Here is a 16,386-nt window from a genome sequence, read left to right on the forward strand (position 1 = left end):
CATTATTCAACAAATCTCCACCTTGACTTGAATCCTCCATAATCAGATGTACCAGAATGCACTTCTTCGTGCTCAGAATACAAATGTACCAGACTCTCTCTTTGCTCAGATGTTCCGTCGAACTCAAATGTCAGATGTCCCATCGGACCAGATGCTCATCAGAGCCAGATGCCCTCACTTGGGCCAGATGCTCTCTTCGAGCCAGATGCCCCTCAGTGCCAAACGCCCATCAGGGCCAGATTTAACAGCTTGAGATGTTTAGCAAATCAAGACAATACTTGAACTTGCTATGAGGAACCGGCTTAGTGAACATATCCGCAGGATTATCAGCTGTTCCTACCTTCTTACTGTTCCTACCTTCTTCACTTCAATACTCTTCTCATCTCTCAGAAAGTGGTATCTTACATCGATATGCTTGGTTCTCTCATGATGAACCTGATCCTTGGCTAAGCAGATATCACTTAAGCTATCGCAAAACACAGTAGCCTGATCATGATGAAGACCAAGATCACTGACCAATCCTCTCAACCATATTGCCTCCTTAGCAGCTTCTGTCAATGCCATATACTCTGCCTCAGTTGTAGATAAAGTCAATGTCGACTGCAAAGTCGCCTTCCAGCTCACAACAGAACCACCCAAAGTAAATACGTAACCAGTCATAGATCTTCTGCTGTCCACATCTCCATCCGAATCGGAATACCCAGTAACCAGTCTCAGATCCCTGTCTCCATAGACAAGACCAATATCAGATGTACCCTTAAGGTACCGAAAAATCCTCTTCACAGCGATCCAGTGCTCTTTTCGTGGCTGAACCATGAACATACTCACAACACTGACTGCGTGTGCAAGATCTGGTCTTGTACAAACCATATCATGCATCAAACTTCCTATATCACTAGCATAAGGAACACGTGACATATAATCGATTTCTCCTTCAGACATTTCATCACTCATGGTAGGATGAAAATTTGTAGCACATAGAGTATCAATAGGCTTAACATTAAGCATCCTGAATCTTTTCAAGACCTTTTCAATGTAGGCCTTTTGTGACAAGAACATCTTCTTCTTCGTCCTATCCCTGAAGATCTCCATTCCTAGAATCTTCCTCGCAGCACCCAAATCTTTCATCTCAAACTCATAACTCAGTAGTTCTTTCAGCTTCTGAACATAACACTTCTTCTTGGCAGCTATCAGCATGTCGTCTACATACAGCACCAGGTAGATATATGACTCATCCTCCACCTTGCTCATGTAGACACAACAATCATAAGGACTCCTGTCGTAGCCCAACTTGACCATATAGCTGTCAAACCTCTTTTACCACTGTCTAGGAGACTGCTTAAGTCCATACAACGACTTCCTCAACTTGCACACATGATCTTCTTTACCAGGAAATAGAAAACCCTCATGCTGAGTCATATAGATCTCCTCCTCAAGCTTTCCATGAAGAAAAGCAGTCTTCACATCAAATTGCTCCAACTCCAGATCCTGACGTGCTACTATCGCCAATAGCACTCTCGATCGATCTCGGGTTGTCGGACATCGATCGAAGATCTCTGCCATCACCCAATCCTGTGTCTGGCGTAGATCGATCGCTCCCTGACACTGGATCGGTTGATCCTGGGTAGTCTGACTGCACTTCCTGCAGCTCCACCTGTTTGTCAACATCCTGCTGCTCTGCTTCTGAAATGGACTCAGCTGAAACTTTGAACATAGAACTCTCATCAAACACAACGTTCCTGCTCATAACAACCCGTTTCTCAGATGGAGACCAAACTCTGTATCCCTTTACACCATCTCCATAGCCCATAAACACTCAATTCTTCGCTCTTGGTTCCAGCTTTCCTTCATTAACATGATAGTAAACCGTGCAACCAAAGACTCTCAGAATAGAATAATCAGCAGATCTGCCTGACAGACCTCATTAAGTATTCGACACTCGATCCCTATATGCGGTCCAAGATTGATCAAATAACAAGCCATGTTCACTGCCTCAGCCCAAAACCTCTTCTCTAAACCAGCATTAGAAAGCATGCACCTCGCTCTCTCCAGCAATGTCTGGTTCATTCTCTCTGCTACACCATTCTGCTGTGGTGTATACCTGATTGTATGATGCCTAGAAATCCCTGCATCCTTACAAAACTGATTGAACTCTGTTGAACAGAATTCCAGACCAGTATCAATACGAAGCCTCTTAATCGTATTCTCAGTTTGATTCTCCACCAGTATCTTCCACTCCTTGAAGCTGTTGAAAGCTTCACTTTTGTGCTTCATGAATGTTATCCAAGTCTTCCTCGAATAGTCATCAATCATGGACACGAAATACCTGTGACCCTTCAGCGACTCCACCTTGGAGGGACCCCAACAATATGAATGGATGTAATCCAGCGTGACTTTTGTTTTATGAACAACCTTAGGAAACTTCTTTCTGTACAGCTTTCCAAACACACAGTGCTCACAGAACTCAAGGCTCTTGGTCTTATGACCACAAAGAAGATCATGCTTCGACAGAATCTGCATCCCACGCTCGCCCATATGTCCAAGCCTCATATGCCACAACTTGTCCATATCTTCCTTGCGAACCTCTGGAGATGCAACATTTGCTGAACTTGAAACCGTAGAACCTTCCAGCAAATACAAAGTACCATGAATGAAACCTCTGAGAATCACATTTGAACCTCTGTAGACACTCAGAACTCCTTCTCCACCTGAATACTTGAAACCTCTGCTATCCAAAAGACTAACTGAGATCAAGTTCTTGGACATAGATGGAACATGTCTAACTCCAGTCAAAGTGCAGACTCTATCATCATGTGTCCTGAGCTTAATAGAACTGATTCATACAATATCGCAAGCAAAGTCATTCGCCATCTTGATCTTGCCATCAGTCACTGCCTCATACTCTGAGAATCATTCTCTCCTTGGACACATATGATAAGATGCGCCTGTGTCCAGGACCCACACATCTCTAGAATGTGTTTTTCCATGAGCAACCAGCGCAATATCTTCATCAGATTAGCCTCATTCTCGGCTACCGCAGCGGAACCAGTCTGCTTCTTCTTCTTAGGACAATCAGATTTCCAATGTCCTTTCTCTTTGCAGTAATTGCAAATATCAGTTGGTTTAGGACCCTTTGAAAATGACCTTTTGTCTTTCGACTTCTAGCCTTTTCCAAAGTTCTTTCCGCCACCTACAAACAACCCATAAGCTTGGTCGTCTGTACCAGAACCAGATGTCTTGTGTCGCAACTCCCTGCTATGAAGTGCTGACCTGACTTCCTCCAAACTCACTGTATCCTTACTCCTTATGAATGATTGAACAAAGTTTTCATAGGAGTTTGGTAGTGATACCAACAAAATCAGTGATGCATCCTCATCTTCCACCTTGACATCAATATTTTTCAGATCCAACAAGATGGAATTTAGACTATCAAGATGATCTTGGAGTCAAAGAAGATCCTGCTTCGACAGACTCTGCATCCCACGCTCGCCCATATGTCCAAGCCTCATATGCCACAACTTGTCCATATCTTCCTTGCGAACCTCTGGAGATGCAACATTTGCTGAATTTCGATGATGATCTCATCTGCCAGACACAACAAAATTGTTGAATACGCCTCCTCTTCAGTAACCTCCATCTCAGTAGTAATAGGTTCAACCTTCTTCCCTGACAACGGTGCCCAAAGACCTTGTTGCTTCAGCAACGCCTTCATCTTGATTTGCCAGAGACTGAAACTGTTCGTTCCAGTAAACTTGTCGATCTTCATATTCATCCCAGACATCTTCTCACCAGATTCAACCCGAAGTTCTGATACAAGTTTGTTGTGACGGATGTGAGAAGATAGAGATTAACAGATGGATAAACAATAAAGAAAGACACAGAAATTTAACGTGGTTCACCCCTAACGGCTACGTCCACGGGCAAAGAGAGATTTTATTGATGGAGGAATTACAGAGATCTGTCTACAAGAAGATCAGATCTAGTTTCTCTACGGCTGCTAACTAGGTTTAGAGGAGGCACAAAATATATATAGTTGTGTCCCGGAAAACCCTAACACTAGTGGGTCTCAAAAGACTAAGGCCCAACATATTCAATGCATTATTCAACAGCATCCGTTAGATCAAACCGATAGATTTGGCCCACTCCCGGTGCCCGCCTCAAAAAAGATTAGCAACTAACCCAGACAAACTTCCAAACTGGGGAAGCCACTGCCGCAAAGACACCGTCAAGGTCAGAGCACGCTAATGCATTTATTGGGCAAAGAGACGAACATATTGCCACCTCTCATCGACCATTGGAAGACATAGAACACAATGAGAGGCGGATGCACCCTCAGGCCTCAACACGCATTGCCACAGAAATCCACTCCACTCAGTTGACAAGACCGAAGGAAGGAAACTCCTCACACGCACCCACTGAGGAGAACCATCAAAAGGATCTCACAAGGAGGAAGGAAGTCCAGTGTGTGAAGCTCGGTGTTTTACAAAAAGGGAAGTGGTTCAATGGTTGTTTGATCAAGACTGGCATAGAGTACGCCTGGTGACATCTCTTATGTACGTATGTCAAGTGTGGTGATACAAGTAATGCACGTCGAGTCTTTAATGACCATTCTCATACACCCATAACGGAAATGCCGACGAGACTCTCAGCTTGTTTTAAAAAAATGAAAGGGGCTGGGAATCAAGCCTAATTGTCTTACCACTGCAAAGTCTGCAATTGTCTTTCTTATTTGCTGAACTCACAGCCACTAAATCAATTATCCTTTCCAACTCTTATTGGGCTTTAAGCATAAAGACCAATGTATATGACCCAGTTTATGCCTATTTTTTATCTTTTTCTCCAATATTTCCGTAGATTAGTATATTTAACATGGTCTTTTTTATTATACACAACAATTGAAGATATATGTATATGGATTCTATGTATATACATATATTGTTAGTCAAATATATTTAGTTTATGTTTGACCAAATCCGTTATATAACTTCACGGGCACGCATAATAATCGTTGAATATATTACAGAATAAAACAAGGATTTAATCTTAATTAAGACACCAAAGATATTCTTAAAACAAACAACACCGAAAAATCCGCGCGGCAAAATTAGCCCATCAAGACCCCAATTATAGCGCTGTCTCTTTTTTTCCTTGTTCATCCATCTTCTCTCCTTTGTAGATTTCAGAGAAACAATGTTGATTTAGCAGCAAACCCTTAAAGAAAACCTTAGAAAGAGATATATAGATAGAGATTACTTGTCTGTGTGCTTTTGAATTTTTTTGATTGCTGTTTAAACCCAAGGGGAAACAATAGGTGCGTGTGTCTCCAAGATCGGTGGTGCTTGGCGTCACGGAGGCTCCGATGTCTCTCCGTCGTCAAAGCACCACCGTACAGGGAGCCATCTACGCGTCTCCACCACCTCCTACGACGATGAAGTCAGCATCACATTCAGCGGAAAGCTTAGCAGTTTCAGCGGTAACCTAGGGAACGTCAATGGAAGCAATAGGATGAAAGGTCTCTTCAAACATAAGCCTCGTTCTCCTGGAGAAATCGTTCGTCAGACACGAGATCTCATCGCCTTGTCGGAAAACGAAAACCAAGAAACCGACATGAAACACTCTAAACGGTTAGGGATATGTCCGGAGATCTGCAGGAACATTAGGGAATTGAAATCGATCTTGTATGGAAACAGCGAAGCCGAGCCTGTTGCCGAAGCGTGTCTCTCGCTGACGCAAGAGTTTTTCAGAGAAGACACGCTTCGCCCCTTGATCAAGTCTCTTTCGAAACTTGACCTAGAGGCGAGGAAAGACGCCACGCAGATCGTAGCTAATCTTCAGAAGCAACAAGTCGGAAGCCGACTCGTTGCTTCTGAGTATCTCGAATCGAATCTCGATGTGATCGACACGTTAGTCGAAGGAATCGGCCGAGACCACCATTTGGCATTGCATTACACAGGGATGCTCAAAGAATGCGTTCGTCATCAGGTTGTTGCCAAGTACATCCTCGAGTCGAAGAACCTCCAAAGATTCTTCGACTATGTCCAGCTTCCGTATTTCGATGTAGCTACAGACGCGAGCAAGATCTTCCGGGAGCTTTTGACCAGGCACAAGTCCACGGTATCAGAGTACCTTGCCAAGAACTACGAGTGGTTTTTCGCGGAGTACAACACGAGGCTGTTGGAGAAAGGGAGCTACTTCACGAAGAGACAAGCTTCGAAGCTCTTGGGAGATGTGTTGATGGACCGGTCCAACTCGGGTGTGATGGTGAGGTATGTGAGCAGTTTGGATCATTTGAGGATTATGATGAATCTACTCAGAGAACCGACCAAGAACATTCAGCTAGAGGCCTTTCATATCTTCAAGCTGTTTGTGGCGAACGAGAGGAAACCAGAGGACATTGTGGCGATTCTCGTCGCGAATCGGAACAAGATTCTTCGGTTGTTTGCTGATTTGAAGCCTGAGAAGGAAGATGAAGGGTTTGAAGCTGATAAGTTACTGGTTGTGGGTGAGATTGCATCGCTTTCTCTTAAGCTAAGTGAATGATGATGATGTTGTCAACGTTTGTTTTTGTCATGTTTTGTATTGCATTTTAGCATAGATTCACGTTCTCAAAACGCTAAATGCATAATGTGATTTTCGAAAGTTTTTATTCAATGCCAGTCTTCTTCTTCAACATTGTGATGAATTGTTCTTTTTCTTCATCTGTCATTCCAGTGGTTGAACAGTCTCCGACTCCCCATTCTGCTCCTCTTAGACAATACTTGTCTTGTATCGCTCTTTCATTCCTAAAACAATCAGACACAACAAAACCAATGTAACATGCCCTTGTTTCACAGTTTTGGCTCTGTATGAATGGATTCAAATGATGAGAGTTTTTTTACTTACTTTTCTTTGTTTAGTTTGGAGTTCTCGAGTAGCTTCTTGAGAATTGGAGATTCTTTGAATCTGGAATCATTTTCAGCGTAGAACTTCTGGTTTTTAGCTGCAATTAAGAAGCATTTTTTCTTGAAGCAGAGAGAGAGACAAAACAGTTTTGTCTTAAAAGAATATCAAGAATTTGAAAGATTAGTACCATTGAAACGTTCAAGGAACTCGAGCTTTGGTAATTCGGGACCAGGAACTGATTCTATGCCGGGACTTCCCGACATTAAGCCTGCTTCAGCTGAGCAAGATCCGAATATATACAAACTGTGATCGATGATACAGACATAAAGTATTGAATGAGTGGAAGATTGAGGATTACCGGTGCATGGAGAGAGGAGAAGGGTGAGTGAGGCAGCGAGAGGGAAGGTGGACTTGCAGAGAAGGTGCTTAAACGGTGATGGCGATGATGGTAAAGCCATGGAGACAAGAGGTTGATGAACTGCTCTTGTTTCATGGAGAGTGAAGCATGGCCGAGAGAAACTAGAGATTTTGGTTTGCATCATTGCGTTAGATTTTTTTGTGAGGATGGTAAATGACTTCTTAAGAGATAAGAAGGAAGGGAAGAGCTAAAAGCATTTTTTCAGAAATATATATATTTTCCATTTAAATAATAATTAAAAAATAATTTTCTCACTTATTTTCAAGTCTCCAAGGCTTCTCAATTTAAGGAAAAGAGCAATTAATTGGAGATTTATTGCTAAAAAAATTTCTAGAGAAGAGCATAAATTGATAAACATTTTTCTTTTAGATAAAAGCAGAAAAATCTAGCAAACTTGAACAAATAAAGAACAATCCTTTTTATGTTCTACTGTTTTAGAGTAAGCATATCATTCAAGCATAGCCTTGGCAGCATCAATAAGTGCTGGTCTGAAATCGTTGGAAGCTCGGCCTAGAACGGTGTAGCCTTCCTTGTCTTCTACATCAACATCTGCACCATGTCTTACAAGAAGAAACGCAACCTGGTCCATGGAACACACAGCGAAAAAATATTTTTTTAGAGTACTTTTAGAGAAAAATATGCTTCAAAGTCATATGTGAGATTTGGAAAATTACTTGTCTGTCATCACAGATCACGGAATGCATGAGTGGAGTTTGGCCCATTTTATCCATAGCATCAATCTCTGCTCCTTCCTCTATCAAAAACTCACAAACTTCAGTCTTACCAGTGCTTGCTGCTCTATGAAGCGGAGTGCAACCCACCTGAAAATCACCATAACATATATGTATTATGTGTAAAGTGAAGCTTATGTTATTGAAGGACAATAAGCTACACAACCTTGTCCGTGATGTTTATCTTTGCGCCATGTGTTAGTAAAAGCTGAGCGATCTCTAACCATCCCTTGCTAGCAGCATAGTGAAGAGCAGTGCGACCACCATTGTTTTTGACATTCACATCAGCACCTGAGCACACAAAAAACAAATGAAGAATAATTTAAAACGTTAATGAGTAGAAGAAGAACAGACTTTAACATATAACTCTTATATGCAACAAATCTATCTAACTACAGTGGCTGAGACAAGAGCTAAGCAAGCATTCAGGTAGAGCTTGAATCTAATGAGAAAGATCACACAACTTATATAAAGGAAGCTAACAAGATTGAAACACAAACCTCTAGTCAATAAGATTTCAACGAGCTCGGCCTTGCCGATGCTAGTAGCAGAATGAAGAGGAGCCCATCCTTCATCATCCTTACTATTGATAACAGTCTTTGACTCATCTACACTTGATAGCAACTTCACTATCTGCATATTCCACATCCATAAGCTTTTAATATCTAAAAAAAGTTCTCCTTTCTAGAACTCAAGTCGCTAACAAAATTGCAACAACACAATCAATAATGCAGCTACAATAACTCAACTTGACTACATGAATAATCAAAATAAGCTATGCTTCTGTCTAACTATAGATTTTAGTACATGAAGGTAAAGGAAACAAACCTGAGAATGGCCGAAAGAAGCTGAGACATGGAGGAGGGAGCGACCGTCTTCGTTTCTGAAACTGAGAGATTTCGCGAGCTGTTGAGGAGATAAAGACATGAACACCGAAGAATCGCCAGATTCCGCCGCTTTGAATAGTTCTTCGTCTCTAATTTGCTTCGGCTCTTGTCCCTTCGTATCATCGGTTTCAACTTCCATGGCTTCTTGTCCAAGATTTGATTAAAGCTTGGTTTCGTTTCGTTGTCAGAGAAGAAGACCTAATAAGTGATTCGATTCTGTTCTAAACTCTCAAATCATTTCCTTTAATAAAAAACAATAATCAATAGCAGGCTTTTAACGTGTTTCATATGGGCTTATAAGTTGAGAGCCCAAATAGGGTCACAAAAACTTATTATTTGTTGTGAGCCCAAAACTTTACCTAAACAATGGTGACTTATGAACGATGAAAAATAATGCATTTCCCGTCTTTTCTTAAAAAAAATCACCATTCACGAAGAATAATTTTTCCTTCTCATTCTTTCTTATTCTTTTTTTTTTGTAGAAAAATAAAAAAAAAACAAAATGATTCCTTATTAAATTTGAGAAGGAACAACCATTCATTTTCATCTCTACTATTTTATTCATGAACAAAACTTAGGTTCACCCCTAAGGTGAACCTTTAAATTCATCTCCCCTCTTATTACCAATCAAAATGTTATATAAATTAATAATAAAATATATTATTTTGTAAAAAAAAATCTAAAATAATTGAAAAAAAATAATGAAGCTCATTTTAATGACGCTAACGCCACTAACTAAACCCTAAATCTTAAATTCTAAACCCTAAACCTTAAATCTAAACCCTAAACCCTAAATTCTAAACTCAAACTCTAAACCCTAAACCCAAACCCTATATATTAAACCCAAATCTTAAACCATAAACCCAAACCGTACACTCTAAACCCAAACCCTAGACCTTAAACTCAAACCCTAGATCCTAAACCCAAACCTAGACTCTAAACCCAAATCTTAAACCCTAAAGAAACAACATCAACATTAACCCAAACCTTTAGGATATAAGATTTGAGTTCAGGGTTTACGATTTGAATTTAGGGTGTAGGGATTAGGTTTGGATATATGGTTTGAGTTTAGAGTCTATGAATTGAGTTTAGAGTCTATGAATTGAGTTTAGGATATAGGGTTTGGGTTTAGGGTTTAAGATTTGGATTTAGGGTTTAGGGTATAGATTTAAAGTTTAGGGTTTAGTTTGTGGCGTTAGCATCATTAAAATTGGCGTTATTATTTTTTTTCAATTATTTCATATTTTTTTAAATAAAATTAATCTATTTTATTATTAATATATGTGGTATTTTGATTAGTAACAAGAAGAGAGGTGAATTTAAAATTGGCGTTAGCATCATTAAGTCTTGTTCTCTATGTTCATTTCCTATTCGTTCATCTTGTTTCCAGAATGGTTACTAGTCGGATCCTAATCTGGAAGGTGTTGTGAAGAGGTGAACAAAAACGAAGATGAAACGGTGTATATTATATATGGAGTATCATTTATGTAATGTATGGATAGGAGCAGGACCGGGCCTGAGTAGAGGCAGGTGAAGCATGTGCTTCAAGGGTGGACTTAGGGCTGGGCAAAAAACCCGGATCCGAAGAACCAAACCGAACCCGATCCGAAAAAGTAATACCAAACCCGAACTGAAATTGATTAAATATCCGAACGGGTTCAAAATTTTGGTATCTAAAGAACCGAAACCGAACCCGACCAGAACCGAAGTATCTCGGGTACCCGAATGTAACCGAAATAGATTTATATACCTAAATATATTACTTATTTTTAAATTTAATATATATTAAAAACATCCAAAATATATAAGATACTTTATAGTTGTCTAAAATACTTAAAAATATACATAAATAATCAAAAGTAAATGTCTAAAATAGCTAAAATATATTCAAAACACCAAAATGCTTGAAATATCTATTGATTTTCAATCCGAATATTTAAATCAAACCAATTTATATGTTAATTTTAGGTATTTTGACGTATATTATACAAATTTATATGTAATATATTATTTTGATTTATTGATTTTGTGAAGTTTTAAGCATATAATGAATATTAAAATTTTAAAAATAATTTAAATGGGTTATCCGAACCCGAACCGAACCCGCAAAGATCCGAACCGAATCCGAACCGAAATTTAGAAATACCCGAATGGGACTGAAATCTTTAAACCTGAAAACCCGAAAACCCGAAACCCGATTAGATCCGAACCGAACCCGAATGGGTACCCGAACGCCCACCCCTAGGTGGACTATAGTTATTTATTTTGAGGGCCAAAAAATTAGAAGATAGTCTTTGGACTAGCGGTAATGATGCATTATATTATCTAAAGTGGGCCGGGTTCGAACACATTTGCCACATTTTAGCATCTTCATTTTTTTAAAAAAGTAATGGGCCAAAAATATTATTTTGCTTCTGAGCCGGTAATTGCCAGGCCCGACCCTAGATAGGAGAAGAACAACAAGTGGTTAAATCTCAAAGGAGTGTCATGAAAACACAAATCCTTTAGTTTCTTTAAAATATCCATTGAAACTATGGAGTTATGTGTTCTCAGGTCACCCCTTCTAGTTTCTCTGTTCCATTACTTCATTCCCCTTTTGGATTTATATATTGCAGTGTGGTGGTGGGACATTGAAGGAGCAAGTTTGATGGTTTTGGAGTGATTTTGTTGGGTTTTCTAGTAGTAGAAAAATAAACTGAAATGAAATCATGCAATAATGGTCATTGGATTACATCTGAAATTCTATTTCATTTGGAGGGAAAGAGAGGGAATCTAGAGACGGAAATATCTCAGGCAGAAACAAACTAGTGTGATTGAGATAAATAGTTTTGGAGAACATATGCATGCCTACACATCAAAGATATGGAACATAGTCAAATCATTCTATTGTCCACCAGCTAAGTTGTTTCTGGTATGACTTTTTGATGCTGAAGATATTGATGCTGAAGATGGTGATGATTCGGAAGATGGTGATTAAACTAGACAAAAGAAAATTCAAAAACTAGTGAATGTGACAAAATCAAAATCCGAGAAAACAGTAAGATTGATAAAACCAGTCAAACAAAAAAAGACCAATGAACCCAATAAAACTGATGAATTCAATTGATGAAACAAACATGGATAACAAAATGTATATGAGTTTGATGATTTCAAAAGTCTTGATGATTCTTACAATCTCAAAATTTCCAATACTTTTAATGATCTTGACTATTTTAATGATCAACAACCAGACTATATCAAATCAACAAAATTGATGAAACCTATGAATTGATGAACTTGGAGAAAAAAAACAGATAAAATTTGAACACGACATGGACAATTAAAGTTTTGGTTCAAGTGGAACATTGTACAAAATTTGTATACTTTCATTTTACGGAGACTATTGAAATATTGTATTATTTTGAATATTTTGTCAATCAGTAATAACTGAAATATGATTTGCACACTTGAGTAGGATATTTTATCTTTAGAAAATAAATATATCATTTATGTTTTTAATTTTTCTTTATAAGTTTTCTTATGTAAAATACACATATATAAACAATCTACTCTTTCAAGAATCTCAACAAAAACTATGGTTGCAATTGGTGCTCAAACTTTCAAGGCTTTAGAAGGCTTGAGAGTTTTAACAGTTTTTCTTTTCTCCAACTAAGATTTTTTGTAACATTGACCCCCTCCAAAATGTTCAGTCAATATTTAGTTACCTCTTTTATTTCCTTTATATTTTGCTAAAGCCTTGTAAATATGAATTTGAAAACAAAACGTATTTTTCTTTCGTAAAAATATTTTTTTTCTTTGATTATCACTATAATATTAATATAAATATATATCAATTACATTATAAAAAACCTTTTAATGAATTAATAATCTACTTTTTCTTGTTATTTAATATCGATATTGCCTACCGCCTTTCAAAATTTTATTATTAATATCTAAAATAATAATTCTTAAAAAGTTATCATATTAAAAATTTGATAAATCTATAACCTAATGCATACATAAAGTATAATTAAAAGTACCATTAAAACAAAAAAAAAATAATGAAATTAATATAATTTTTATTTTTAATAACAACTGTTCAGATATAAATTAGTAGACATTAACTATTCTTTTGTTTTTAAAGGATTTCTTCACATGTGAATACCATTCTTTGATTTTTTTTAATCTTTTCTATACCAATGCAACAAATTTTTCACAGGTTTTCTCGGAATCTAATTCCCCCAAATCTCTTAGACAAAGAAGCCTCGAAAGTGAAATCACCGTCGTTCATCAGGGTAATTTTATATTTTTATTCAATCAATAATTTTTTTTAGTTTGATTCAGAATTTGAATTAGCAAGAAACAATGAAAAACTCGTATGTTCTCACCTCAGAGGATATACATATATTCCCCCGGTCACCCTTTTCATCAGGGCATCAGCATTGAAGGGTCTTAGCAAAAGTTCACACAGTTTTCGACAAAAACAAATATTAAAATATTTCAATAGTGTTGAATCCGCGTCGTGCGAAGTCGCTGGGAAAACCCCGTATTGTTACTGTTCTGCGGGCCCCACACCACGTGGCAGCCCGCAATTAAACGAATATTAAATTTTTTTTAAATGAAACGAAAAACGAAATTAAAATAATAATAATAGGAGCATTGGGAATCGAGAAGTGAGGTTCACCAATGCTGATGGTCTCAGAGGTTTACATGGGGTACTCTCTCTCTCTCTATCTCTCTCTCTCTCTCTCTCTCGCAACAATTTAAATAAAATGTTCTTTTCCAGGGAATCTTGAATCACTTTCATGGCAAAACAAAAAAAGCACTGAATAACCGCATTTCTGATCTTTTCAAAACATACTTTGTTGGTGGTTGCATAAAGCTTGTTCTCCTTGGAAATGGTAATTATTTATTCTACGTTTCACACTTGATTAATTCATATTAAAATTGTATTACTTCCAGTTCTTACAAATGCAGAGTCTTTCCAAGTTTGGAAGGTTTGGTTACGAAATATTTTGCTGACATTAAAGAAGGACCTGATTCCTTCTTTAAAATTACTCCAACGATACCTTGGAAGCCTAAAACTCTCGTTTCTTCAAGATCGGTTGAAGGTTCTAACATGTCTGGGCTAACATGGATGATCCACTCCCAGTCTAATCCATCTTGTTCAGACGTGGTTGAGAAGTTTCTTTTGGTCATTAAATCATAGTAAGTAAAGTCTTCTTGCCTCGTTTTTTTTGTATACTAATTTACAGTAAATAACTGTTTTAACATTTATTTTCAGAATCTCCCGGCTCTTCGTATTGTAAATTCAAAAATGAGCTATGGATCATTTCTTTAGAAGCATCTTGTGGTGTTGATAGCATCGAGGATGAGAATGATGATGGCTACGATTATGGCTGTACCGCATCAGGATGCTTCTTCACACTTTCTATTCATTTTTAATAACAATTGTTCATATATAAAATAACAGACATTAACTCGATAGCCTTTAGTACCATTCACGGTTTTTATAGTCTGAATCTCTACGACCAAAGATCTAAAGCTTAAACCAACAGTCGTTACCAGTCCGAGCCTTAATCTAATTATCTTGTCCTTTAGTTTATATAGTTATGGTTGCATATCAGTTGTTCATGATAATTCTTGTTTTGTAAAAAAAAAAATTTACTGTATTTTGTTTTTTTAATAACACATAGGAAAAATGATTGCCTTGCATTTTTGTGTGTTGTGTTGTTCTCCTTTTTCTTCTTGTTTTATATTTATAGTATAATAACTTCCATAACAAGAAAATAATAATAATATACTTGTAAGAGTGATGACATGACTTTTGTGTTTCCATTTTTTTCCTGACCTAGAAGTTCACGAATTGAAATTGAATGATGTAAACAATATGTTCTGCATGTTGACAACAAATTCAAATCATGAATTATGAGTGCCAAAAGATACATTTTCTCTTTTTACTTAATTGTTTGCTCACTTTTTTTCTCCTTAAAATTTCTCCATTGCAGCTGAAAGGTCTTTTTCCAGTTCTCTTTTTTTTTTTATAGCTGTTGTTACTTGAGCTTTTGGTGTCTGTATTTTCTACAGATTTTGCGTCATGAGCTTTTGATAGGCTTCTTGGGGAATATTTCGGCAGAACTACAATATACATTTTTAAATCTCTCTTGTTGATGGGTTAAATGTTGCTATGTCTAACTAAAATCTTGATGTGAAAGTGATTGACAACCAAACTCAAAGAATTCACCAGAAAAAAAAAACTAATGCATATGTTATTGGGGTTTTTCTTACATTGACTGTATTATTAAGTCATTGTTAAATATGTGTTATTTACACTCTGAATTTGGCATCATGCTTTGTGTTTGCATTTAGAATATTGACCTATTGTTTTGCAAAAACAACTTTTCAATTAATTACATATGCATGATGGTGTTAAATTCAGACAAACCAAATGGACCAACAGTGGTATGAATTAAAGGTTTATACCATATAGACATGCAACCTTTATGGAAAATATAATAATATGCTTGTTTTGGCATGTTATATAATAATTTAACTAGATGATAATATGCGCGCATGTGTGGGTGATTTCTTATAATAATGTTTGTTTATGAAATGATTTTAATATTTTGCAACACGATAATTTTTATCGATTATGAAATGATGAATACAAATATTGATCTCTTAAATATATCATCGTTGTTGAATAGTTAACATATTACATCTCATTTTAGTTATTTTTAAGACTTCATATGCACAAAAAGAAATTAAATTTTACGGCTGACACAAATCACCAAAATCAAATAGGCAACATCGATTGTATAATGACGAAAGGGGATTAGGTTTTCTGCTCTCGATTTGTTTACTATTGACTCCATATAAGTGATTTCATTTTCTACATCTATAGAATTGTGCTTTCATTCTCGTCTTTGTTTAATTGATATGAGTTAAGTTTTTTTTTTTAACTTCTTTTATGAATTCAGTGAATCACATAAGTGTCAATTAGAAAAAAAATGAACATTTGTAAAAATTAGTTTCACTCCTTATACATATCTGAGAATTAAAATTTTGAAAAAAAATCACCGGCAAACTATATTAACAGGTTAGTGTTCAAATCTAATATATCAAGTTGTTATAAAATATAAGTGCAGACTCAAAATATAAATGTTTGTCTAGTATATGTTCACCAGCTCGGTCTAAAAATCATCTAATTAGAACAACAAAACAAATTACGTATTTCACCAGTTCGAGCAATATCTGAATCCGAACCCGGATGGATATCCGAAGATAACCAAACATAAGTATACTTAACTCTATATTTCTAGTTTATTTCTCTCATTTTATTCAAAATATTTATATTAATGATTCTTATTGCTCAAAAGTATATAATATACATATAATTATGGACAAAATCATTTGCACTCACTTAAAATACATATCAAGTTCTTGTTTCTTGCATTAACAAAAGTTGCATCTAAAATTTCAAAACAAC

The 16,386-nt window shown here is 36.8% G+C and overlaps 3 protein-coding genes across 3 annotated transcripts; 1 reads left to right on the forward strand and 2 right to left on the reverse strand.

The window, feature by feature from the left end:
* Window positions 1-4,991: 4,991 nt before the first annotated feature.
* LOC106312897 (MO25-like protein At2g03410) lies at window positions 4,992-6,563 on the forward strand. The gene has a single exon (XM_013750581.1). The coding sequence runs from the start codon at window positions 5,506-5,508 to the stop codon at window positions 6,538-6,540; it is 1,035 nt and encodes a 344-aa protein (XP_013606035.1). The 5' UTR covers window positions 4,992-5,505; the 3' UTR covers window positions 6,541-6,563.
* Window positions 6,564-6,594: 31 nt separating this feature from the next.
* LOC106312898 lies at window positions 6,595-7,481 on the reverse strand. Its single transcript, XM_013750582.1, has 4 exons — window positions 7,241-7,481; window positions 7,070-7,159; window positions 6,883-6,979; window positions 6,595-6,782 (listed from the first exon to the last, which is right to left on the reverse strand). Exons 1-4 carry the CDS (start codon window positions 7,422-7,424, stop codon window positions 6,644-6,646), a joined length of 510 nt encoding a protein of 169 aa, XP_013606036.1. The 5' UTR covers window positions 7,425-7,481; the 3' UTR covers window positions 6,595-6,643.
* A 117-nt stretch (window positions 7,482-7,598) lies between these two features.
* On the reverse strand, window positions 7,599-9,145 carry LOC106312899 (26S proteasome non-ATPase regulatory subunit 10). The gene is made up of 5 exons (XM_013750583.1): window positions 8,860-9,145; window positions 8,532-8,664; window positions 8,198-8,322; window positions 7,975-8,121; window positions 7,599-7,880 (listed from the first exon to the last, which is right to left on the reverse strand). The coding sequence occupies exons 1-5, from the start codon at window positions 9,055-9,057 to the stop codon at window positions 7,749-7,751; spliced, it is 735 nt and encodes a 244-aa protein (XP_013606037.1). The 5' UTR covers window positions 9,058-9,145; the 3' UTR covers window positions 7,599-7,748.
* Window positions 9,146-16,386: the final 7,241 nt, after the last annotated feature.

This window comes from Brassica oleracea, chromosome C9 (genome assembly GCF_000695525.1).
Source record: "Brassica oleracea var. oleracea cultivar TO1000 chromosome C9, BOL, whole genome shotgun sequence".
NCBI classification, from domain to species: Eukaryota; Viridiplantae; Streptophyta; class Magnoliopsida; order Brassicales; family Brassicaceae; genus Brassica; species Brassica oleracea.